The sequence below is a fragment of the Oncorhynchus kisutch genome, linkage group LG28, assembly GCF_002021735.2.
Source record: "Oncorhynchus kisutch isolate 150728-3 linkage group LG28, Okis_V2, whole genome shotgun sequence".
Taxonomy (NCBI): Eukaryota; Metazoa; Chordata; class Actinopteri; order Salmoniformes; family Salmonidae; genus Oncorhynchus; species Oncorhynchus kisutch.
In genome coordinates, this window is record NC_034201.2 from 8,897,397 (window position 1) to 8,922,134 (window position 24,738).

The 24,738-nt window shown below is 42.6% G+C and overlaps 3 protein-coding genes across 4 annotated transcripts; all 3 read left to right on the forward strand.

Moving 5' to 3' along the window:
* Positions 1-4,520: 4,520 nt before the first annotated feature.
* LOC109873303 (FERM domain-containing protein 8) lies at positions 4,521-11,492 on the forward strand. Of its 2 annotated transcripts, XM_020464957.2 has the most exons (11): positions 4,521-4,686; positions 5,279-5,366; positions 5,577-5,744; positions 6,242-6,343; positions 6,614-6,672; positions 6,931-7,097; positions 7,213-7,428; positions 7,535-7,658; positions 7,947-8,096; positions 8,216-8,444; positions 8,578-11,492. In XM_020464957.2, the coding sequence occupies exons 2-11, from the start codon at positions 5,279-5,281 to the stop codon at positions 8,676-8,678; spliced, it is 1,404 nt and encodes a 467-aa protein (XP_020320546.1). In that variant the 5' UTR covers positions 4,521-4,686; the 3' UTR covers positions 8,679-11,492. The 2 variants fall into 2 exon arrangements, with proteins under 2 accessions (XP_020320546.1, XP_031663388.1); XM_031807528.1 differs by having other exon boundaries at positions 4,522-4,686; positions 5,279-5,744.
* An 8-nt stretch (positions 11,493-11,500) lies between these two features.
* Positions 11,501-18,036, forward strand: LOC109873080 (vacuolar protein sorting-associated protein 51 homolog). The gene is made up of 11 exons (XM_020464602.2): positions 11,501-11,890; positions 12,101-12,230; positions 12,328-12,474; positions 12,612-12,831; positions 13,292-14,213; positions 14,349-14,564; positions 14,708-14,791; positions 15,696-15,830; positions 15,981-16,102; positions 16,248-16,335; positions 17,266-18,036. Exons 1-11 carry the CDS (start codon positions 11,699-11,701, stop codon positions 17,524-17,526), a joined length of 2,517 nt encoding a protein of 838 aa, XP_020320191.1. The 5' UTR covers positions 11,501-11,698; the 3' UTR covers positions 17,527-18,036.
* Positions 18,037-18,344: 308 nt separating this feature from the next.
* LOC109873196 (delta(14)-sterol reductase TM7SF2) lies at positions 18,345-24,132 on the forward strand. The gene is made up of 11 exons (XM_020464789.2): positions 18,345-18,429; positions 18,821-18,888; positions 19,025-19,221; positions 19,331-19,385; positions 19,723-19,917; positions 20,030-20,133; positions 20,233-20,352; positions 20,541-20,709; positions 20,819-20,899; positions 21,428-21,550; positions 23,176-24,132. Exons 2-11 carry the CDS (start codon positions 18,831-18,833, stop codon positions 23,334-23,336), a joined length of 1,263 nt encoding a protein of 420 aa, XP_020320378.1. The 5' UTR covers positions 18,345-18,429; positions 18,821-18,830; the 3' UTR covers positions 23,337-24,132.
* Positions 24,133-24,738: the final 606 nt, after the last annotated feature.

A 24,738-nucleotide genomic window follows, 5' to 3' on the forward strand; every position in this document is an offset into this window, starting at 1 on the left:
TTTTGTCTCCCAAATTCTGAATGCAATATAAGTTGTAATCTTTGGACAAAGAAAATGTAGAACAGATAGTCTGAGGATATTAAAATTGAGTGGTTGTTAACCCAAGGGACATTGTTCATCTTAGTATAGCATTAAAATAACATTGTGTTCTGAAATCCACAAGTGCCCTGTGCCCCAACCTGGTCTGAGTACATTGTCCTATTCTGTATGTAAATCCGAGAAACTCCATTTTACCAAGTTATGTTTCATATGGTATGTATTAATCTGTGGATGTCCATCACCCATTTCATGACATGTTACGAATTTGATAAACGTATGATATGTTATGAAATCTAGCTAGGTGGCTAACATTAGCTAGGCCTGGGGTTAAGGTGAGGGTTAAATAACATGCTAAGTAGTTGTAAATTTGCTAAAATTCTAAAGTTATCCATGATGAGATTTGAAATCGCACCCATCCACCACGACCAACCACCCTACTTTCAATTATGCCTTAAGTAATCATCTGTCTTACGTAACTATACCATACTAAACGTATCATATTATTTTCAGGGTTGCGGATTTACATTCGCTATGTTACATATAGTTTGAGACCAGGCTGTGTGCTCAGACACTATGTTTGACAGAGTGGTCTACTTTCAAAGATCCGTAACTTGCTTCTCTTGAGTTTGAAGTGTTACTAAAGGTGTCTGCGCATTGCTGTGGTTCAAATTTGGTTGTATATTTGGACATTCTTTGACCATTTTTAACTTGCCATTTACCAAAACAAAATGTGTTCGTGGGTAGGTGTGTTGCTAGGACCTCTCTTTTGAAATCATTGTGTTTGAGAAGTCCCATTTTATGTATTTAAATCAAATGTCTACAGTACACCAATATCAATTTGCTGTTCTTATCTTTGCACTTTTGTGAAAAATTACATACTTGGAAAAATGTCTCTTGCTGATGCTTACTCTGCAGAAGACAGTTCTGTCAATGTAAGAAGCTTTTTTTACATTTATTTTGGAGTAATGTCCTTTTTGATAAAGCTGACTTTATCCCTTTTTGATAAAGCTGACTTTATCCCTTTTTGATAAAGCTGACTTTATCCCTTTTTGATAAAGCTGACTTTATCCCTTTTTGATAAAGCTGACTTGATAAAGCTGACAACCCCAATTTTGTTTTGCTTTTCACATTTCTCAATTAAATTATACTCTTTGTAAAGACTTAACTGTTTGAAATGATCTATGAACATGTCATATTGTTACTTCACATCAGTTTTTAAAAGAACTGAATGGTTTGACATATCATTATCTGAGGATGGAAAGTTGCTGACTCATGCAAGTGTTCTGTTTCTTGAGGGGAATGTGATTAATGTATTGGTATCTTAACTGCTCTGTACAAAACAGTTCATCTGCTAATATTGTGGAATATAAAATTACTTGCTTGATATGTTTTCCAGTTTCTTGAAATACTTTTTCTATGTGATAACTGAAATGGTCTATTCATTCCTTTTAGTAGATCAAGAGAAACTGACACGGGTGAGTGCCTACATTTCCATACTTATTCATACTGCTCCCCTGGTGGGAATCAAACCCACAACCCAAGCATTGCAAGTGCCATGCTCTACCAACTGAGCCACATCATCACAAACCACTTGCTATCTCAATGTACTCAATTATATTGGTCATTTGTTTTTCTATTCGTGGTGATGAAAAGCCTACAGGTATGAACTTAGATGACTGGCCTATGTACTACAGTAATGTACATTAAGTGGTTTGTAAGGATGGTCAGTTAATTTCCATGTTATTTGATCAAGAAAAATGTTTTGTGTCTTTGCCCATAACTTTGCACCTTTTGGATGTAAATGTTTGAGGACAGGGTTTTGTTCTTGCTGGATTCAATTAGAACGACAATCACAGAGAAAGGGACAAGGCAACAACTCTTAATTCCAACTATTGAATCCTACAAGATACTGTTCTTAATTATTCAACTTTTTTTTGCCGAAGCAGATATGGTGAATAAATGTTTTTGCCCGCACTACATCGGTCTGCTAATTGAGCATTCTTGAGTGCTCAACTAGTAAAGGGCCAATGCACAACTTTAGGTTTTTTTTGTGTATTTTTGTTGTAGTTGTATTAATCTTTATTTATTTTTAAATTTAGGGGGTGATGCAGCACCCCTACTTCCCGTGGCTATGGTGCCTAGTGAAAATCTACACACCCTTTGCAGTCTTTTTTTCCTACTGATCTACACAACATACTCCACATTTTGAAAGTGAAAGAATTTTTATAGAAAACGTACGAAAAAAATATAAATAAGATTGTCTTCACACCCCAGAGTTAATACTTGGTGGAAGCACCTTTGACAACCATTACAGCTGTAAATAATTTTGAATAATATTCTACCAACATATCCATTGTTTTTGTCAAAATTGCTCAAGTGCTGTACATTTGGTTGGGAATCATTGATGGGCAGCAATATTCAAACTGCAACTAGACCACTCAAGAATGCTCAACACCTCTTGGAAAGCCATTCTGGTGTGTCTTTTGGTCGGAAAATGTGTCTAATTGCCCAACTGAAAAATAACTATCCCAGGGATAGGCTTTCAGAAGACTGGCGGGTTTTTTGAGGAATGTTTACATGCGTAGATGCAGTTGTTTGCGGGGCAGCAGAATTTTTGTTGTTGTTGCATTATGTAGTGTTTCCACTACTTCCGAATTCGCCAGACAAAGTTCCACCCCATTCATTTTCAACGAGAACACACGGAGCAACGTGCAGGAGGTTGTGGGAAGGTGAGCAGCTCGAACCGTGCTATGGGAGCAAACTGAATAAGTTCAGCACTGCTTTACTTTATGCAAATTGCAGGTGGCTGCCGTTAACCAATTAGGTGAGGAGCAGATGTTTGCTTGAAGATCTTCGGTTCATGAAACTGATTTTTCCTTGTTAAAATACAGAGACAAAATCATAAGGTCAATGGCATGGAGGAAGATTGCAGAGATTGTTGGTTTTGATGGTGGGTGAAAAGAGATTTTCACAACAGTATATGCTTGTGCTGCTAGCTACTGTAGCTATGAACATTTATTTATTTAACCTTTATTTAACTAGGCAAGTCAGTTAAGAACATATTCTTATTTACGATGAAGGCCTACATCAAGCAACCTAAACCTCAAAATTGTGATCAAAGCCACCGTTTATGTAAATGAGCTGAGTAAGTTAAATTATGAAATCTGCCCACCAAAGGTTAGAAATCACCAGTAACACGCATTATAACATTGTAAATGATACATTAAGGGCCTCTGCCAAATGAGCAGCTACAAAATGAGCAGCAACGCTCCTCTGGGTGTAAACTCTCGATTTATAAACTAAAACTGCTCCTGAGTAGAATGGACCCTTTTACTGTGACACAACGTACATACAATTGTGTACGGTGCAATAAATGATAGGAGTACATAAACAAAAAACAGTTTACCATTTAGGCTTCAAACAAACAAAACATCTCATATAAATAATTTTAATGATTATTTCTATGATAACTAGTATAAATATATTGATAATTGTGCACTATCATTTTTAGCAGAATTGTTCATTTACGAAGTAAACAGGACAGAGTCTTATTCTGAAAGATTCCCAAAATCCAGGACCCAGAAGTACTTAGTTATTCTTGCCTGCTTTACAGTGGTGTGGGCAACTACAGAGTCAGAGCATTTGTTCCAAGACCAATGGAGTGTGATCATTGTAAAGCTTTTGGACATGTTTCAAGCGTTTTCAGAAGGGAGAAGCCGAGATGTCCAAGTTGTGGAAAAGATCATATATGTTTTAAAAGTAATGAAAATGTGATATGTTGCAATGTGGTGGGAACCATGAAGCCAAGTTTTTAGAATGCCCAACAAGAGTGAAAGAGAATGATGTGGGCTCTCCAGAGCATTTCATATGCAGTGGCTGTTAAAAGTGTTGAGGATTTGAATGGGGCTCCTAAAGAGTCCATGGTGGTGGATTGGGCTTCACTGAAGGCTGCAGGGGTTGTGGTTCAACAGCAGGATCCAGATATGTTAAAGTTTAAGAAGGTGGGCTTTGTGACCATAATAGCTATGGTGATTGATTTGTATTTAACCTTTATTTAACTAGGCAAATCAGTTAAGAACAAATTCTTATTTTCAATGATGGCCTAGGCAGTGGGTTAACTGCCTTGTTCAAGGGCAGAACAACAGATTGGTACTTTGTCAGCTTGGGGATTTGACCTTGCAGTAAAATAGATATCATTGTGGATGCTGTGGAACGGTTCCTGGGACTGAAAGACTTTTCAGCGGAGTAGTTGCAAGGAGTATTGTCACCACCCGTACACCCTCTCAAGTCATGGTGTTTTGAAGCAAGGAAGAAGTGGGAGTTTTGGCGGTTTGTGTGTTTTTTAAATTGTTTTATTTGGGTAGATTAAGTTAGTTCTCCCTATCACGTATGGGTTTTATTTTGACCTTGGTTTTTTCAACCCCGTCCAGTTGGTGGCGGTAATACACATTTTGGGATTGTAGTCTTCCATAAAACGCACAGAAAAAGAAGAAGCCCAAAGGGCGCAGTACATTAGTCTAGACAGTTGTCAGTGTGCTGGTAAATTGTTGAAGTTGTTGTTTTGACAAAATATATTCTCATACGGAGTTAGAAAAAAAATATATACTAGTTTGTGGACTGTCAATTCTAAATTTTCAGCAAAAGAAGGTAATTGAATGTCATGTCACTGGATTAGCCACCGCTATCTTTTTGCTTGGTAACTAGCTAGCTAGTAGCTAATGTTAGCATAATATTCGTAATTGAGTTGTCTACAGTTTGTTGGCAGGATACCAGCTAACTTAGATGTGAAATGTCGTTTCAGTAAAAACTCTTACGACTTAACAACAACGACAAAATCAAAGCCTTGATATTGAACATCATTATAGATAATTAGGACAGGGAATTGTAAGGGACATCACGATACGATATTATATTATCACGATACTTGGGTGCCGGTACGAGAGATATTCTATTGTTAAGTTAGATATGTTACATATTGCTCAATATGTGTATGCTGCAGAGGGACAAGCGAGACCCATGAGAAAAATAGTTATCATCAGTCAGGGAATATAACTGCTGAAAACAAATTGTCTCACTATTTAAAAAGAAGATGGAGAACAACTGTATCGATCCCCACCACCACTACAGCTATTGTTAACGTTACTCGCGGAGGTGGCTAGCTAGCTATGCCACAGTGAATTTGCTAGTGGATAACATACATTTTTCGAAAAACTCAAATTGATTTGTGTGTCTCACACAGATGGAAGGAGATGAGTGTGGGGGTTTTCCTCCAGAGCCGTCGGAGGGGAGCTCACAGAGAGGAAGTGTGGCATCCTCTGTCACCCGCGGTCAGTTCCCTTTTTGTTTTGTCTGGTGTTTACAATATAGCATTTTTGTCCCTCTCTGTGTTTTCTCATTTGGAACATGGTGTTTAATAGCCTTGTGTATATATCAAACTGATTCATGTAAGCTCATGACATCATCGTGGCTTGCAGACGTTCCATGTTTTGCATTAGATTATTATGTCGACTTCCATCCCTGGCTTTGTTCTCCTACAGCTCAAGATGTGCTTGTGTACCTGGTGGGTGACAGTGCAGTACACCTGTGTGTGGAGGGGGTTGCCTGTGTGAGTGTCCAGGAGCTAGGCCGCAGTGTCCGGGAGGCTCTCCACATTCCTGATTCTGCAATGGATGCCTTTGCCTTCTGGCTCTGCTCTCCTCTGCTCGGTAATGACAGCTCACTCTGTATGCTCCTGCCCCCCCCCCTCCTCCCCTAGCCCTCAAACAACTGTGCGGCACATGCTGTTATTTTAATATAAGCAACTTGGCCATTCATTTGACAGTTTCTTGATTTGATCAGGAGAAGAAAGGCAGATATGTATTACAAAGGAATAGTGTTGTGAGGCTGGTCTGGTTCATTGTATTATGTATTGGTGGCAATTCGAAGAGAGCACTTGGGCCATAAGAGGAACATTTTACAATTTGAATGCTTCTTTTTTTAACTACTGTCTTGCTGAAAGACTGGCATTGTTTGTAAAATAGGGAAGGGATCACTACAGAGGAAATGAGTGTAGGCCAAGTCTACGGCTTGTGGATATGGTGCTATATATTAGCATGCTTTGTCATGCCATATTCCTTTCTTTGTTATGCCATGAGAATGCTTTTCATAATTTTCATTCATTATCACATCGTTGTCTACTACATGCCTTTTCCTCCTCTCTCAGAACTGCAGTTAAAGCCGAAGCATCAGCCTTACAAACTGTGCCGCCAGTGGCAGGACCTGCTGTATCGCTTCACTGAGGCCTCAGAGGAGGACATATCTCAAGGTGAGACTGCCTGTGTCTCTGTGTGTAGGGATGAGCTTGTGTGTTTCTGTAATCTTTTCTATTTGTTTTTGTATTTTTGGCAGATTAACATTTTTGTCTCACATCTGTTAGATTTTTTTCATCCCCACTGCTGAATTCATATTGCTTTGTCAACCTGACCTCATGTTACCACTGACCCAACATCACTAATCCTAAGCTGTACATCTGCCATCATATAACAATGTTCTGTATTACCCTCCTCATGCCCTACTTTCCTTTTTTTTTCTCCAGATGAGCCATGCTTGCAGTACAGAAGGAATGTGTTTCATCCCAAGTCTAAAGAGCTGCAGGTACTGCTTGTTCTGTTTTCTCCTTAAATTTAACATGAAGCTGTTTGGGGGATGATATCAGTCAAGTTGTGTCGTGTCAAGTCAAATGGATAGATTATACTTTCCTGGTTGTAGACACATACCCCAGAGTACTCTAGCACCAGCCCTCAGACAAATGGTTATGTTTGTCCCTCATGAGTTACAAGAATTGATGAATGCCCCTATGCATGTTTGGATTCTCCTGTATTCCACATTTCATTGCATGGTATTTCCCTCCAGATTGAAGACGAGGGGGTGTTGAGACTACTTTACGACGAGGCACGGGTTAACATCCTCGCTGGCCGCTTCCCCTGTGACCCTGAAACCTGGACGGGTTTGGGAGCACTGTCTTTTGCTATGGAACTGGGAGTTGGTTTGGACGACCAGAAAGCCACTGCTGCTTTAAGGTAAACTATGCCAGGCATCTGAACGTCTGCCTCTTGGTGACGTTGTGTATTATTTTTAAGAGTGTAACTCAAAATAATACCCAGACTATTGCTTCTCCTCTCCCATCTCCCTCAGAGAGAAGAAGCTGATATCCTTCCTGCCTGCACATGTATCAGGGGGAGGTGGGGGGCTGTTTTCTACCTTGAGGGGAAAAGGGGGCCGTCAGGCAGGGCTGGAGCACAACCTGTTGGAGGAGTATCGCAAGATCAGCACCTTAGGAAGCACCCCCCCGGAGCCCACTCAGCATCTACGCCAGTACCTCAGCACATGCCACTCTCTGCCTTACTATGGGTAAGGAACAAGTCAAACTATTGGCCTCAACTTAACTGCATGGAACACATTCACAGTTTGGATCTTCACAGGTCACTTGCATCATGTTTGTTTCTTGTCTGGCCAGGTGTGCTTTCTTCTCGGGGGAGATTGACAAGCCAGCTCAGGGGATTCTTCATAGAGCAGGACGGAAAGCTGTCAATGTGGGGATTAGTCTGGAGGGGGTGTATGTAATGGACATCAAAGAGAAGGTGAGACCTGGAATATCAAGCTGTAGTAGCTGTGTCACATCTGGCCGTGATTGATTTGATTTATAAATAAATAATCATTTGTTCTTAACTGACATGCCTTGTTAAATAAATTATAACTCCTCTACATTACTAGCAGAATATGACCTATTTTACTGTGTGTGATTTAGTAAGATGTGGATTTGTATGAACCAGAGGTGTCCTCGATCAATGCAAAAAGACTTCACTGAATGACCCAACCTTCTACTTTTCTGCTCTCGTTTTCTCTGGTGCATTCCTGCTCCATGACAGCATGTGCTCCTGGGACTGCGTTTCAGTGAGCTGTCTTGGGACCACAGCTACCCCGAGGGGGAAGGTGACTCGCACATCCTGTGGCTTGAATTCGATGGGGAGGAGGCCGGCACCCCTGTCAACAAGTTACTGAAGATCTATTCAAAACAAGTAATGAAACTTAAACCTACCTTTTTTTAAATTTATAATAAAAAAAAATCATTAGGTGGTCATAGATGTCATTGAAGTGACCAGAGTTGCTACTGTTCTTTCTTCCCTCGTTTCTCTAGGCAGAACTTATGAGCGGTCTTATTGAGTTCTGTGTGGAGCTACAGTCTGCAGCCGAAGGAGGGGCGGCAACAGAAACGGACAATGATGTCAGTCTATCCCATCAGCCTGCTGGACAGGCAGGGAACAGTGACAGAGGAAGGGGCGGTCGGCGAGGGAAACTGCGCAGGCAGAGCAGTGTGGTGTGTAGTCGGGTCCATACACTGAACACCATCAGCTATGTGGACAACGGTGAGTCTGGGGAGAGGCCAGCATCATGCATGTCATTCATTTCGTCAGTATCAACCATCCATATAAGCTTCATTTGTTGATCAGGTTAGGTTGTAAAAGTAACTGTTAAATGCATTTGTTGTCCTCCGGGCAGGTAAAGAAATCAAACGCTTGAAGCCGAAGAGAGCTGCTTCCTTTTTCACCAGGCAGGCACAGCCACCTACATACTCATCAGTACAGGTGGAGCAAGGTTGAGCCTCCATCTCTGATCTAGGCACTGCTCTATACTACCTGGAGACCAAAACTGAACATGCAAGTTGAGATTAAGGCTAAAAGATATGTAGGGAGTTGGTGAGGTTTATCTTCTTGATTGCAAAAATACTATGGACCAAGAGTAGGATTTAAGTGTGAATAAATATTTATGGTTAAATGTTGTGTATATGAAGTTACGTTCTTTAGGTGCTGGAACGTGACATTGAGTGGCATTGCTTCACTGGTCAAGTTGAACCAGTTGGAGTTTAATATGAAACTGTTGATGAGTAGTGGTAACATTGACAGTAGCGCCACCTTTGAGCTTTTACCCTTGTGATAGGGGACCTTTATTACAGTTCTCCTTCAGATGGAGTTTGTGCAATGACTATGTACACTATATATACAAAAGTATGTGGACACCCCTTCAAATGAGTGGATTTGGCTATTTCAACCACACCCATTGCTGACAGGTGTATAAAATCAAGCACACAGCCATGCAATCTCCATAGAAAAACATTGGCAGTCGAATGGTCTTACTGGAGAGCTCTGTGACTTTCAACGTGGCACTGTCATAGGATGCCACCTTTCCAACAAGTCAGTTTGTCAAATTTCTGCCCTGGTCAACTGTAAGTGCTGTTATTGTGAAGTGGAAACGCCTAAGAGCAACAACAACTCAGCCGCGAAGTGGTAGGCCACACAAGCTCTCAGAAAGGGACCGCTGAAGCATGTAGCGTGTAAAAGAATAACCTGTCACCCGTTGCACCACTCAATACCAAGTTCCAAACTGCCTCTGGAAGCAACATCCGCACAAGAACTGTTTGGACCTTCGTTAAATGGGTTTCCGTGGCCGCGGAGCCTAAGATCACCATGTGTTAAGTGTTAAGGGTCGGCTGGAGTGGTGTGAAGCCATTGGACTCAGTGGAAATGTGTTCTCTGGAGTGATGAATCACGCTTCACTATCTGGCAGTCCGACAGACGATTCTCAGTTTGGAGGATGCCAGGAGAACGCTACCTTCCCAAATGCATAATGCCAGCTGTCAAGTTTGATGGAGGAGGAATAATGGTCTGGGGCTGTTTTTCATGGTTCGGGCTAGGCCCCTTAGTTCCAGTGAAGGGAAGTATTTACGCTATAGCATACAATTACATTCTAGACGATTCTGTGCTTCCAACTTGTGGCAACAGTTTGGGGAAGGCCCTTTCCTGTTAAAGCATGACAATGCCCCAGTGCACAAAGTGAGGTCCATACAGAAATGGTTTGCCGAGATCAGTGTGGAAGAACTTGACAGGCCTGAACAGAGCCCTGACCTCAACTCCATCGAACACCTTTGGGATGAATTGGGGGGTGGCAGGTGGCTTAGTGGTTAGAGCGTTGGGCCGGTAACCGGAAGGTTGCTGGGCCGGTAACCCCGAGCTGACAAGGTAAAAATCTGTCATGCAGATTGTATTATCTGAAAGGAGGGCGATATTGGAGGCTCTGCAACTATCTTGTTCAAACCTCAGTCTTTGTACCAAAACAAACGTATATCTTGTGGTAGTCTATGCCTCTCCGTGCTAAACACTCAGATTCAGAGTCTCATGGGTATCATGGACTTTATCTGTATCTCCCTCCCAGAAATGACAAGGCCTAGCATTCTAGCACTGTTATTGTTTATATTGTACACTATGCAAGGGCAGCTTGATTTGGGAGGGGAGAGACTAAAGAGAATTTTCTGATGTGTAAACCAATATTTACTTTTTGAATTGGTTAAATGTGGGTTAGGGTCTGGGTTAAGGTAAGGGTCGGTTTTAGATTTGGCTAGTCTGTTTGCACGTCAGAAAAGTACATTTAGTCTCACCCACTTAGCTGACCATTCAGCAAGAGGATGTGTTTCCTGATGACAGTTCTTCTGCTGACCTCTCTTCAGTATGAGAGGAGCGATTCTACTGTATATCTCTGATGCAATTAAGTGTTAAACTGAAGAATGTGGTTTCCACTATGTTATAACTGATATGGTCAATTATGCAAAGACAACAAAATGTTCCGATTCATAATTCCTAAGGCACACGATCTATGGATGTGGTATTCCTTTTTAAAAAGATGGTGGTGTACTCACTTGCTGTACATGCACAACATTCAATATCTTAAACATGCACTATTGATACATCAGAAATACTGTCAAGTTTTTACCTTTGGTCATTATTTGTATTCTTAGTATTATTATTATTGGAGTAATAACTTGGACTAATAATTTTTGACTCTCTTACACTGTCTCTCTGTTTCTGTCTTTCTCACACTCAAATGAAGCAATAGTCTGGATAAAAAGACCAAGTGCCTTTTTCTTTCAGTATTAATTTGGCCATTGAGAGACTGACGTGGTAAACGTGTAGGCTTGTTTGTCAAACATGATCTGCTCTGTTTGCTATACATTTACTTTACCTCGTGTGTGTACATTGGCTGCGTTTACACAGGCAGCCCAATTCTGATATTTTCCCCAATTATAGGCAAGATGGCTTATCTGATTTGATTTAAAAAATAAAAAAAATAGTCAGATAAGCTATCTTCCCTACAATTGGGCAAAATATCAGAATTGGGCTGGCTGTGTAAACGCAGCCGTAAAGACTAAAATATATCGAACCCTTGTAACTTTACTGTTTTCTTTCCTTTGTCATTTATATAATGTGCACTACCAAACTTAACCAGTGACCCACAATACGTTTTTTATTCAGCTTTGTACTGTTTTGACAAAACTGTAAGATTTGTTATAATTGTGTTTTAAACCTTACAATCGTAGTTTTTTTTTGTTCATATTTGATCAATAAAATGTTTTGAATATCCGATCCTCCGTTCCTTGATTTGGTGTTCTTTGAGTCATTGCTGCCACCTACTGGCTCGTTTATCACGGGCTTCTCATCGGGACATGTACGGTAACTTCTCTGTTTGCTTTAGTGGCGAATAGCTGGTTTTCTGTTTACCTGGCGGTTACATTTAGCTGTTCTTTGGTCTGACCTGCAATTCATAACAATTTCGCTGGTATTCAGTTTAAATGGACGGGGATATTTGTGCTACGGCCACCACACCACCTGACTCCGACCCAGCGCGGAAGCGCCGAGTGCACGGTATGTTGAAGCTCTATTATGGGTTGAACGAGGAAGGAAAGACCGTGGATCAAGCAGAGTCGATGAATCCTTGCGATATAAACGGCACGCATTTCGATCCTGAGGTTTACCTCAATAAGGTAAAATCCAATTTCTGTGTCTGGATGCCATATATTCATTGAACATAAGACTACAAATGAAATCGAGGCAAACGATTATTTTCTGTACAAGCGCCAATGCCAACTGCTTATCTGGCATTGGCGTCAGTCACCCAGGGAGTACTGTCACTCAGTGATGTCTGTTGGTTGTCTTGTCTTCATAACGGACCTTTATGTCATTGGTGGCTGCAGCTTAGGAGAGAATGTTCCCTTGGTGAGCTGATGGACCAGGAGAGCTGCATGGTGAAGCAGATCCGCTCCTTGGACAGTGACATGCAGACATTGGTGTATGAGAACTACAACAAGTTCATCTCTGCCACAGGTAAGCAAATAGGAGCCATTGTATATCATGTTTGCGTCACTCACTGTTCAGTATACATACCATGTAATGAATGAATGCCCTCATCTCCTCCCACTAGACACAATCAGAAAAATGAAGAATGATTTTAAGAAGATGGAGGACGAAATGGATTGTCTCTCTACTAACATGGCTGCTATCACAGAGTTCAGTGCACACATCAGTGGGACTCTTCAGGACCAGCATGCACAGATAACCAAACTGTCAGGTTCGTAATGAAACCTGTGGTGACACGCCTCCATTGCCTGAAATGAAAACTAAATAACGCATTGTATTTGTTGGTCATATACCTATCATTGTCAGATTACTTGTTCAAACTTTTCCTCTCTCCCTCCCCCCACCCAGGAGTCCACACTCTCCTTCGAAAGCTGCAGTTCCTGTTTGAGCTGCCTGCCAGGCTGAATAAGTGTCTGGAGCTGCAGGCTTATTCCCAGGCGGTGAGCTCCCATCGTCGTGCCCGCTGCGTGCTGCAGCAGTACAGCCACATGCCCTCCTTCAGGGGCATCCAGGATGACTGTCATGCCATCATGGACAAGCTGGCACAGGAGCTTAGGCAGAAGTTCAGGTAGGAGAAGTAGTCACTTGTGGAAAGATTCTGCATGCAAACCGAGAGAATCTGACGGGACTGAATGGGATGCGTAGGATAACGAGCAGCAGTAGATCCGGTGTTTGTTTTTTCCTCACTGGCGATTTAGACAAATCGTGATTTCGCAGGTGTTCGCATCATTTGAATTTCAGAAGGGGAGGGGACATTCGGCACCTAAATTGCAAAGAAAATGGGTGGAGATCCTCGTTCTGGTCCTTCTAGCATTTCTTGATCTCTTCTCTTAACATGTATGGACCCAGAACTTAATGGAGAAGCTGACCAATTACCTGAGACTTTAGTTCTGTGTTAACTGAGATTAGTATGGCTGTAAAACAATGTTCTTTGATTTCTTTCATTTCTAGTTCATATTCTATAGTAATAATACATTATGCCTCTGCATGGATGCCTTACCTCTGCCTGGTTTTGACTGTGTTTGCAGAGATGGAGGTTCGAGTGCAAAGGATCTTTCAGAGTGTGTGGAGCTTCTGCTGCAGCTGGATGAGCCAGCAGAGGAACTGTGTGACAAGTTTCTGATCCACGCCCAGTCACGACTGGAAGCAAACCTCAGAGGACTGGAGGCGGAGCTAAGACCACCATTGTCCTCTGGACCCACATCAGTGATAGATCCCTCCATTGGCCCTGCCCGCAGACTGTCAGCTGCACCCACTGCTGGATCTCCCACTGACCCCACCTCTCTAGGCAATCCCTTCCTCTCTTCCAGCTCAAGGACTGATATTCTGGAATTCATAGACAGAGGTTGCAATGAATTCGTCAGCAGCCTTTGCTTGGTCATTGCCTCGTACCAAGAGTTATTTGTCAACCGTCCACAAGAGGGTAATCTGGCCTCCAAAAACATCCCCCATATGGCTATTGGCAAGCTGCATGCTTTCGTGGATGCCATGGCCACCTGCTACTTCTCGCTGGTGGAGAGGAGGATACAGGAGGAGAAAAGTGTTGGAGACAACTCTCTCCTGGTCCGGGCTCTGGACCGTTTCCACCGCAGGCTCCAGGCCGTGGCCAAACTGCTGCCTGGATCTGCTGTGCCCAGCCAAGGGACTGAGATCGTGGTGCGAGCAGCCAGGGAGAGGATCCAGCAGTACCTGGCAGCCCTGCAGAGCTTCTACCTGGACAGCCTGAGAGATGTGAGGCAGGCCCTAGCAGCCCCTCGGCTGGGTGGAAGCTCCGCTGGAGGGGGCTCTCATCTGGCGGGACCAGCCACTGGGAAAGATGCTCCCGCCAGCCTGCCAGAGCTCCTCTCCTCTCTGTCTGCCTCCATTCTCAATCAGATCAAGTCAGTGATGGCATCAGTGCAACTCTTCACCGCAAAGGACATCACCTTCTCCAATAAGCCTTACTTCAAGGTGAGATTAATACTGATGCTTTTGTGGGATAGTTGTGTCCCTCAGTTTGTGAGTTGCTCTGATAGTTTGCCTTATTTTCTGAATTTGGTATGCTATTTATGTCATTGACAACTCTCTTTCACCTCTCTATTTCAGGGGGAGTTTTGCAGCCAGGGTGTGCGTGAGAGCCTTGTGGTTAACTTCATTAAGTTTGTGTGCCAGTCCTCACGTCAGTTCTGTGAGAGTGTGGGAGACAGGGGCGGCTCTACACCCCCTGCCCTCCTCCTGCTGCTGTCACGCCTCTGCCTGGACTATGAAACCTCCACCATCACCTACATCCTCACCCTCACAGACGAGCAGTTCCTCGTGCAGGTAAATATGCCAATGAGACTGAACACTTCTTCAACGCTGTTGATGGGAATGTAAGAGTATCTATCCAAATAATAGGTCCTCTTTAATCATGAGAAATGTGTATCACATGCTGTTATATCCTCATGTTTCTCTTGTTTTCACAGCATCGTTCTCCTGTAACTGCAGTCGCAGCTTTATGTGGAGAGGCCAGAGAGGCAGCACAGAAGCTACTGAACCATTATGTTAAGGTAAAAGTGCCTTCAGAAAGTATTCACACCCCTTGACTTTTTCCACGTTTTGTCTTGTTACAGCCGGAATTTAAAATGGATTACATTGAGATTTTTTTGTGTGTAAATGTGTAGCTCAGTAGAGCATGGCACTTGCAACGCCATGGTTGGGGGTTCAATTCCCACGGGGAACCCGTATGAAAATGTATGCACTCACTCACTGTTCAGGACAAAAAGTTATGTTTTGGGCAAATACAACACATTACTCAGTACCACTCTCCATATTTTCAAGCATGGTGGTGTTGGCTGCATCATGTTATGGGTATGCTTGCAATCATTAAGGACTGGGGAGGTTTTCAGGATAAAAACAGACACTGGGAGATGAATTCACCTTTCAGCAAGACAATAACCTAAAACACAAGGACAAATCTACACGAGTTGCTTACCAAGAAGACAGTGAATGTTCCTGAATGGCTGAGTTACAAGCAAATCTGCTTGAAAATCTATGGCAAAACCTGAAAATGGTTGTGTAGCAATGATCAACAACACATTTGAGGTTGAAGAATTTTGAAAAGAATTTGTAAATATTGTCCAATCCAGGTGTCAAAGCTCTTAGACTTACCCAGAAAGACTCACAGCTGTAATCGCTGCCAAAGGTGATTCTAACATGTATTGACTAAGGGGTGTGAATAATTCTGAACATTTCTGAAAACACGTTTTGACTTGATTATGGGGTATTGTGTGTAGATGGGTGAGAAAGAAAAAAAATATTTAATCCATTTTGAATTCAGGCAGTAACATAACAAAATGTGGAATAAGGCACTGTACACATTTTCCCACTTTACCAACAAATTACTGTTGCTGGCCATTTCAGGCCTATTCCTTATATTTCAAAGCTGACCTCTTCTCTCTTGTTGTTTGATAGGTTCAGGGCCTGATCATATCCCAGATGCTGAGAAAGAGTGTGGAGACTCGAGACTGGGTCAACACCATCGAGCCACGGAACGTCCGTGCTGTGATGAAGAGAGTGGTGGAGGACACCACCTCCATTGATGTGCAGGTAATGTCCGTTGTCTATATAAAACCCTTTGGAATGTAGGAAAACTCTAATCACTGTATGAATGTGAGTGGACAAAAGCATCATCAGTGCTAGGAATCTAAACAGCTTTACTCCCTCCCCTGATCTGTCTCTCCTTGTGTTGCCCTACAGGTGAGTCTTCTCTATGAAGAGGGGACGAGGAAAGCCCACAGCAGTGACTCCAGCAAAAGGACCTTCTCTGTCTACAGCGGCTCTAGGCAGCAAACCCGCTACGCCCCCAGCTACACACCCAGGTACCAGAACTACAGTCGCCTACCACACAACCCTTTCATAACAACACAATACATTAACACTGCATCACAATGTGTGGATGTTTAGACTGATCCTGCCTCTGCTATCTTTCCTAATGGCTTATGAATGTTTTTTGTCTCCTTGCAGTGCTGCTATGGATACCAATTTCCTGAGTAATATACACAAGCTCTTCTCTGAGCGGATCGACATCTTCAGTCCTGTGGAGTTTAACAAAGTGGGTAGGAAGGGGTCACAGAGCTCTGGTAGCTTAGGGCCTAGAGTAGGGGTCGCAAAGCAATTCTAAAAGTACAGGCAATTTTTTTTCAGGTGTTCCATCGCAATCTGTCATAAACATAAACATCCCGGCTACTATCCAATCAAAGCAACATTGACATTATCCCACCCCTGTTTAGCGCCTCTTGGCTTTAAAATCCAAATGTAACACAATATCTGCCAATTAATTTCCAGAAATATTGCATTTCTGTCTGTCTGGTGCACTCATTTGTCTATGCTCACTCCGTAAGTAGCCAATTAGTGATGCCAGTCATGATAACATTTGATTGAGAAGGTCGTTGACTGCAAAGTAGGCTTACCTGACAGATATCATAACTATTTGTAGCAATTGGGTGGCCATTGTTTTGCAAACTCGGCCATGACATGTTGCAGCAGTCGGCCTAACAGAAACATTGCTAGACTGAGCAATGAAATTCACAATTAAAGGGGAATTGCACTCAAATCAAAACATTGTTATAAAAATAAAAAAATCAGACCTTAAAATTGGTCTTCGGATGTGATTTGAGAATTAACATGGACGCAGAACATCCATTTTCATTGTTTCTATATAAATAATTGTAATATTGAGAGTAAAAAATATTTTAAAAAGGGGGAAAAAAACAAAACCAGGGAAAATAGAACAGAACTGAATCCGGGAAAATACAATAGATAATTTTATGGGGCCCCTTATTAACCATTCTTTTACCAGAAAACACATCTATTTTACAACTAGGGCCTGGTGAAGAGTTGCAGGGTAGAGGAGAAGAATGTGCCTATTTGAATGTGCCTATTTTTTTTTAAAGTAGCTTTCATGCTATAAATGTTGGAGACCCCTTGCATAGAGACTGTCTCTTACACCCCCCAATTTGACAGTCTTAATCTCCTCTCTCAGGTCTCTGTGGTGACAGGGATCATAAAGATCAGTCTGAAGACGTTCCTGGAGTGTGTCCGCCTGCGTACCTTTGGTCGTTACGGCCTGCAGCAGATCCAGGTTGACTGCAACTACCTGCAGATGTATCTGTGGCGCTTCGTCTCCGATGAAAACCTGGTCCACTTCCTACTCGACGAGATAGTTGGCAGCACTGCCCACCGCTGCCTGGACCCCGCTCCCATGGAGCAGAGCGTGATTGAGGTCATCTGTGAGAGAGGTTAAAGGCCAGAGGTCACATTGGTTGAGGAACTGGTGAATTGTGATGGTGAAATTGAAGATGGTGTAACAGGTTAAAACCAAAAAAAGGCTTTGAAGTTAACTGAACATTGAAGACTTTTACTTGATACTCTTGATTACCATGATGTAAATGTGGGTCAGGAGGGGGATTGAGCTTACTATGAATGTTATAATGAATGATGTGATGTTTGGGTGGGATGCATCTATATTAATTTGATTAGTAATAACAAACATTATCATATGGTAATATGAATTGAATTTAAAAAATCTAACTCATAAACGGATGTAAAGCAGAGTTGCGCCTCCTGCTTTCAAGGACGTGATGTCAATTTGCACACTTAATACTGCATTTCAAATTCAAGGACGTGATCTCAATTATTTGTATTTCTCTTGTTTTCCCATTGCACACTTAATCTTGCAATTTAAATTATACTAATTATGTTACAATTCATCATCTCTGTATGTTATATAAAGTGTCAGCATTCTAAGTAATAACTTTGTGTTTCAATTCATTTTGAATCATGATTGATTAATCATCATACTTTGCATCAATTATGGAAATAATGTTTGCGTAGGTGTTGCATGAGTACTTTCTCACGTCATAAGCAAGAGAAGTCTCTAGCAACCAATAAGAGCGCAATAGAGTAAAAAGTTGTACATTAAATTTGACCACTTTTCTCGGCCCTATGATATATGTGGTCACCGCCCCAGCGTAAATTTGATTGGTTTAACGCTCCCCTCTCCATGCTCTTCTGATGACCATGGCTTAATCCCATTGGTTTAGAGATGGGTCATGTCAGGGGGGTATCTTTGGGGGCAGTTCTACGCACGCGTTCTTATCGTCGCACTGTACTTGTTGTTTGGCGTGAGTATACATGAGGAGTACAGGTGAGTGACGCTATAAATTATGCGATGTTGGGAAAAAAAACCTTTTAATGTTCTTGGTTTACGTCCAACGCAAAAATGTTCTCTTTAGCTGCTATCTATTAATGCGCATGGAATTGTTTTTCTGTGATGTAACATGTCTATGTTCTAGTATCTGTCTACATTGTGTCATTCAACCGAATCGTATCCTCGTTACGCTAGAGATTAACTATATTGGCAGAGTTATGTTTTTATTTCTCAACATCAACAATAAAGTAGGACATTATAGTAGTCACTAGAGTCTATACTAGTCCAGTTCATTCAGAGAATATGAGATAAAGGTCTTTATTGCTGCCTATACACATTTGTCATGAGCATGCACACTACCAGTGTCCTCCTCTTAACATTTTCACAGGAGACAGATAATGAAGTTCAACAAACAAAAATCCCCACAAGCAGAAAAGGAATTTGGGGGAACTTTGGGTGAGTTTGCTTTATTAAAAAGAAAACACATTTTGCATGTTCAGTTTTAAATAGGCATATTGCAATCCCATCTCACACCCATTCTCTTCTCTACCAACTTCACTTCCTTGGTCTCTCTTCCTCTTCCCCCTTGAAGGTGCCACCTGTATACCTGTCTTCTTGCCCCTGACGGTACTTTACCTGCTCTGTGTATGTCGCTCCCCTGTGGCCAGCGTGATCCAATGGCCCCCTGTCCTGCCCCCCACAGCCCAGCTATGGGACCCCCTGGCCCCTGTTCTCATACTGGGCTGGATGGCCCTCCAGAGCTTCTTTTACCTGCTGCCTATGGGGAAGGTGAGACGAGCTGTTAATTATGAATATCTTTGAGTTCTGGAGTCCTTGTCTCTTGACTACGTTGTCATGTGAGGTTTGGCTGATACACATATCTCTGTCTTACCTGCAGCTGTCTGAGGGGATGGTGCTAAAAGATGGCTCGAGACTCAAGTACCCCATAAACGGTATTGTAGGGTTGGCGGGTGCAGAAATAAAGCTTTGAAGTAGTGTGTTCCAATGTGTACAGTTTAAATTTTAGGCAGGTTTGCTTTGAGCTGGGTGCGAAGAGTTAACTGGTTATGTTGTCCTTTCATCTACTGCAGGTGTCATTGATCTTGAGCTATGCAGGCCGTTAGTCCACAATGATTTATCTTGTTGCAAGCTACTCAGTACAAACTCAACTTATGTTTTTGTGTGATTCCTTCTCCCAACTAATTATCTATTGTATCTATCCCGCCCACCTGCTCCCTCACCCTTTCTATCTCTGTTTCTATATTTCTCTATTTCTCTCTCCCTCTACAGGTTTTTATGCCCTTTGCATCACAGCTGTGCTGTTGACATTGTCACTATGGCTGGGGATGCCTCTGGGGTATCTCTTTGAGCTGTTGTTGCCCCTGGCAGTGTGTGCTATTGGGGTGTCATTCCTCCTCTCCCTCTACCTCTACATATGCTCCTTCTGGGCCCCTCACCATGCCCTCGCCCAGGGGGGAAACACAGGTAAGGGTGGTACAGGATTAGAGAAGTAACATCAAATATCAAGTAAACAACATACATCAAAATGCATTAGAGGTTTTCCTGTATAGGCTCACGCCTGCTATATCTCACACAGGAAACCCCCTGTATGATTTCTTTATGGGACGAGAGCTGAACCCACGGATTGGAAGCTTTGATCTGAAGTATTTTTGTGAGCTGAGACCAGGTCTGATTGGCTGGGTGAGTGGAAATGGAGCAAGGGTGACTATATTATATGAAGCAAAATATAATTGTGTTGATATGTAAAAAAAAATAAAAAAAATACTCTCTTCCAATTAGGTGGTGATTAACTTTGGGATGCTAATGAAAGAGGTGGAGCTACGGGACTCCGCCTCCCTGGCCATGATACTGGTCAACGGCTTCCAGCTGCTCTATGTGGCGGATGCTCTGTGGAATGAGGTGAGAGGACAGTCCACAGGAATAGCTAGGAAATAACAGTGGTATAACAGTGCCAATTGAATGTGTTGTGGTGTTACACAGCGGATGTATATTGAGCCCTAAAATTCATTACATTTCTGCAGTGCTGTATGTTTCATTTGACAGTGGAATATATTTTCTTGACTGATGCTCTCTCTGTGATGTTGCAGGAGGCTGTGCTGACCACCATGGACATAGTGCATGATGGCTTTGGGTTTATGTTGGTCTTTGGGGACCTGGCCTGGGTTCCCTTTACGTACAGCCTGCAAGCTGCCTTCCTGGTCGTGCACCCACAGTCCCTTAGTCCTCTAGGAGCCACAGCTATAGTCACATTGAATGGTAAATCATGTTTTAAGATGTGGGGAAGTGTGCATTCTTCACTTAAAGATTTGTTATATTTGTTTGTCCCCTTATTAATGGAATGTATTTTATCTCTTCTTGTCATTAGGTGCTGGGTATTATATCTTCAGAAAATCAAACTCCCAGAAGAACCAATTCAGACGGGACCCTACGCATCCCAGTGTTGCAAGTTAGTATTCAACTTCTTGATTCGATTTCCTGGCATGGCAACTTCCACACGTTTTTAGTTTGGAATTAATAGACTTTTCTTACATCAGTTTAACAGTTTTGAGAGGATAGATAGAATTGGGCCATCTCACTGATGACATCTTTATTACTGGCTGTTTCAAATGTAGTTTTCCATAATGGAACAAAGTGCATAATGAATACAGTGGACGGTAGGAGGCACCACAGAGTAGAATCTGGCCCCAACAGAAAGAGCAGATGGAGTGTGAATAATTTGCAATCTGATCTCTCTCAAATGGGGTGGCAGGTAGCCTAGTGGTTAGCGTGTTGGACTAGTAACCGAAAGGTTGCTAGATCGAATCCCTGAGCTGACAAGGTGAAAATCTGACGTTGAACAAGGAAGTTTACCCACTGTTCCTAGGCAGTCATTGAAAATACGAATTTGTTCTTAACTGACTTGCCTAGTTCAATAAAGGTAACGCCACGTCCAAAACTAAAGAAAAAAATATATAATTTCCCCCTGTGCCTGTAGACCTGGAGACTATTGCCACAGCAACTGGGAAGCGCCTTTTGGTGTCCGGCTGGTGGGGCCTCGTACGCCATCCTAACTACCTAGGAGACCTTCTCATGGCCCTGGCATGGTCCCTGCCGTGTGGTAAGTAGAGATCAAATAGACCCTCTCTGCATCCAGCCAGCAAGTCAGACCCCTGGACTTTTTCCAAATTTTGTTACATTGCAGCCTTATTCTAAAATGGATAAAAATATATATATTATCATTGATCTACATACAATACCCCATATTGACAAAGCAAAAACTGTTTTTTTTTTAAATGTTTTTTTTGTTTGGTGTTTTTTACTAACAAAACGGATATCTTATTTACATAAGTATTCAGACCCTTTACTCAGTACTTTGTTGTAGAACCTTTGGCAGTAATTACAGCCTCGAGTCTTCTTGGGTATGATGCTACAAGCTTGGCACACCTATATTTAGGGAGTTTCTCCCATTCTTCTCTGCAGATCCTCTCAAGCTCTGTCAGGTTGGATGGAGAGCATCACTGCACAGCTATTTTCAGGTCTCTCCAGACATGTTAGATCTGGTTCAGGTCCGGGCACTGGCTGGGCCACTCAAGGACATTCAAAGACTTTTCCCGAAGCCACTCCTGCATTGTCTTGGCTGTGTGCTTGGCTGGGGATGTCGTTGTCCTGTTGGAAGGTGAATCTTCGCCCCCAGTCTGAGGTCCTGAGCGCTCTGGAGCAGGTTTTCATCAAGACTCTCTCTGTACTTTGCTCCGTTCATCATTTCCCTCGATCCTGACTAGTCTCCCAGTCCCTGCCCTTGATAAACATCCCCACAGCAGGATGCTGCCACCACCATGCTTCACTGTAGGGATGGTGCCAGTTTTCCTCCAGATGTGACGCTTGGCATTCAGGCCAAAGAGTTCAATCTTGGTTTCATCGGACCAGAGAATCTTGTTTCTCATGTTTTGAGAGTCTTTATGTGCCTTTTGGCAAACTCCAAGCGAGCTGTTGTGTGCCTTTGACTGAGGAATGGCTTCCGTCTGGCCACTCTATCATAAAGGCATGATTGATGGAGTGCTGCAGAGATGGTTGTTTTTCTGGAAGGTTCTTCAATCTGCACATAGGAACTCTAGAGCTCTGTCAGAGTGACCATTGGGTTCTTGGTCACCTCCTTGACCAATGCCCTTCTCCCCCCATTCCTAATTTTTGCCGTGTGGCCAGCTCTAGGAAGTCTTGGTGGTTCCAGACTTCCATTTAAGAATGATGGAGGCCACTGTGTTCTTGGGGACCTTCAATGCTGCAGAAATGTTTAGGTACCCTTCCCCAGATCTGTGCCTCGACACAATCCTGTCTCGGAGCTCTACGGACAAGTTCTTTGACCTCATGGCTTGGTTTTTCCTCTGACATGCACTGTCAACTGTGGGACCTGATATAGACAGGTGTGTGCCTTTCCAAATCATGTCAAATCAATAGAATTTACCACATGTGGACTCCAAGTTGAAACATCAATGGTGATCAATGGAAACGGCATGCACCTGAGCTCAATTTTTGAGTAGTGTAGCAAAGGGTCTGAATAAGGTATCTGTTTTATATTTTTAATACATTTGCAAAAATGTCTAAACCTGTTTTTTGCTTTTTTATTGTGGGGCATTGTGTAGATCCATTTTAGAATAAGGCTGTAATGTACCAAAATGTCAAGGGGTCTGAATACTTTCTGAAGGCACTGTATTCTGATCCTATGTACTGTATGTCTTGTTCCAGGATTCAACCATCTTCTACCTTACTTTTATGTTGTGTACTTCACTGTCCTGTTAATTCACCGAGAGGCCCGTGACGAGAGGCACTGCAGGGCCAAGTATGGCCTGGCATGGGACAGCTACTGCAGGCACGTGCCCTACAGGATCTTCCCCTATATCTACTGAGCTAAGCTTCAACCGAAGCAGTCAGGGCAGAGCTGGGGCCCGGGAGCATGCAAGGGATGTACACTGCATATGATGGCCAGCTGTGTTGTATAAAGTGCACTTTCTGAACCTCAACAGACTAGACTGAACAAAAACTACTGAAATGCTGTCTTTTCTCTGTAATAATGAATATGTACTTTACACATGATGACTGTGGAGAAAATGGCACTTCTGACTCTATATACACTGGCCAGACAAGCTGACAGTTTGGCCCAGCGGCTTTACCATTTGTTCACAGTAGTGATGTCTTTCTAGTGAGTCTCAAGCACGATCAATCTTGAGCATTAGCTTTCATACTGATCTTTCCTTTCTTCCTCAAGATTGGACACTGGACTGGTTTCCCAGACACAGATTAAGCCTAGTCCTGGACTAAAAAGCATGCTCGATGGGGAATCTCCATTTAAAGTGTGTTTTAGCACAGGAGTAGGCTTAATCTCTGTCCAAGAAATCAGCCCTAAACTTTATTTCAAATGAACAGATGAGTCACATTTCAGTAACTGTGGTGTATTAGCACTGATCTGAAAGATATTCAAATGATCAGGAAAATGTATGCATGTATTGAAATGGTCATGTTGGATGATATTTGGCGAGTGACAAGAGTGTTTCTTTAATATTTCAAAACTGAAATTGAAGCCTTAGGTTTACCTTAACGTTATTGCATAACTTTGTTGTGAATTTTTACAACAACAAAAAACACAATAAACAATAGTAATTGCAGTCAGAATAAATGTTTACAAAATTGTATGCAAACAAGTAATACCAGTCTGGCCCTGAATTTGAATTGAACATAAGATGGGTAAATAGGAGTCTCTTTATTAACTGTTATAGAATACTAAAACATTCTCAATCAACACATCCTTCACTTTTCTTCAACTCTTCTCCAAAGCACTCATCTCATCCTCCTCCTTCCTGTGCTCTCTCCATAACTCAGCAGCCAGTCTTCTCACCTCCTGAGTATTGTCAGACCCCCAAGCTTGAAAGAACTCATATTTCTTATCTCAAATACTGATTTCTCATATCCCCTTCATCTCCCCCTTTGGGCAGAGCTGCCCTGGCCTGGGATAGCACAGTACGGAGTTGTCTCAAAGCTGCCAAGCAGTATCCAACGTCATCCTGCTTACTTCTCCCAGTCAGAATATGAGCCACGGATTCCACAGCTCTGGCTGGGGTCCTCTCGGTCAAAGTAACCCCCTGGACAAAATGGCTGCCTCCCCTCCCTGAAGGGCCCCCCGAAGGGAGCTGAACACCCTGCCTGAGCTCAGAGCCTCGGACACAGTCAGAACCTGTGTGAACTTTCTCTGTCCCTGCTCTTTCACTGATTTACCCACACTCTCAAGTCCTTCCCCAGAATCCTTGACTTCGA

Excerpts from the sequence above, each read along its gene's own strand:
- LOC109873303 (XM_031807528.1), top strand. The coding sequence starts at position 5,279 with ATGGAAGGAGATGAGTGTGGGGGTTTTCCTCCAGAGCCGTCGGAGGGG. Across the intron at positions 6,673-6,930 it reads CCAAGTCTAAAGAGCTGCAG|ATTGAAGACGAGGGGGTGTT; the intron begins GTACTGCTTGTT and ends ATTTCCCTCCAG. Across the intron at positions 7,429-7,534 it reads CACTCTCTGCCTTACTATGG|GTGTGCTTTCTTCTCGGGGG; the intron begins GTAAGGAACAAG and ends TTGTCTGGCCAG.
- LOC109873080 (XM_020464602.2), top strand. The coding sequence starts at position 11,699 with ATGGACGGGGATATTTGTGCTACGGCCACCACACCACCTGACTCCGAC. Across the intron at positions 12,231-12,327 it reads CAAGTTCATCTCTGCCACAG|ACACAATCAGAAAAATGAAG; the intron begins GTAAGCAAATAG and ends TCCTCCCACTAG. Across the intron at positions 15,831-15,980 it reads CCACCTCCATTGATGTGCAG|GTGAGTCTTCTCTATGAAGA; the intron begins GTAATGTCCGTT and ends GTTGCCCTACAG.
- LOC109873196 (XM_020464789.2), top strand. The coding sequence starts at position 18,831 with ATGAAGTTCAACAAACAAAAATCCCCACAAGCAGAAAAGGAATTTGGG. Across the intron at positions 19,222-19,330 it reads ACCTGCTGCCTATGGGGAAG|CTGTCTGAGGGGATGGTGCT; the intron begins GTGAGACGAGCT and ends TCTTACCTGCAG. Across the intron at positions 19,386-19,722 it reads ACTCAAGTACCCCATAAACG|GTTTTTATGCCCTTTGCATC; the intron begins GTATTGTAGGGT and ends CTCCCTCTACAG.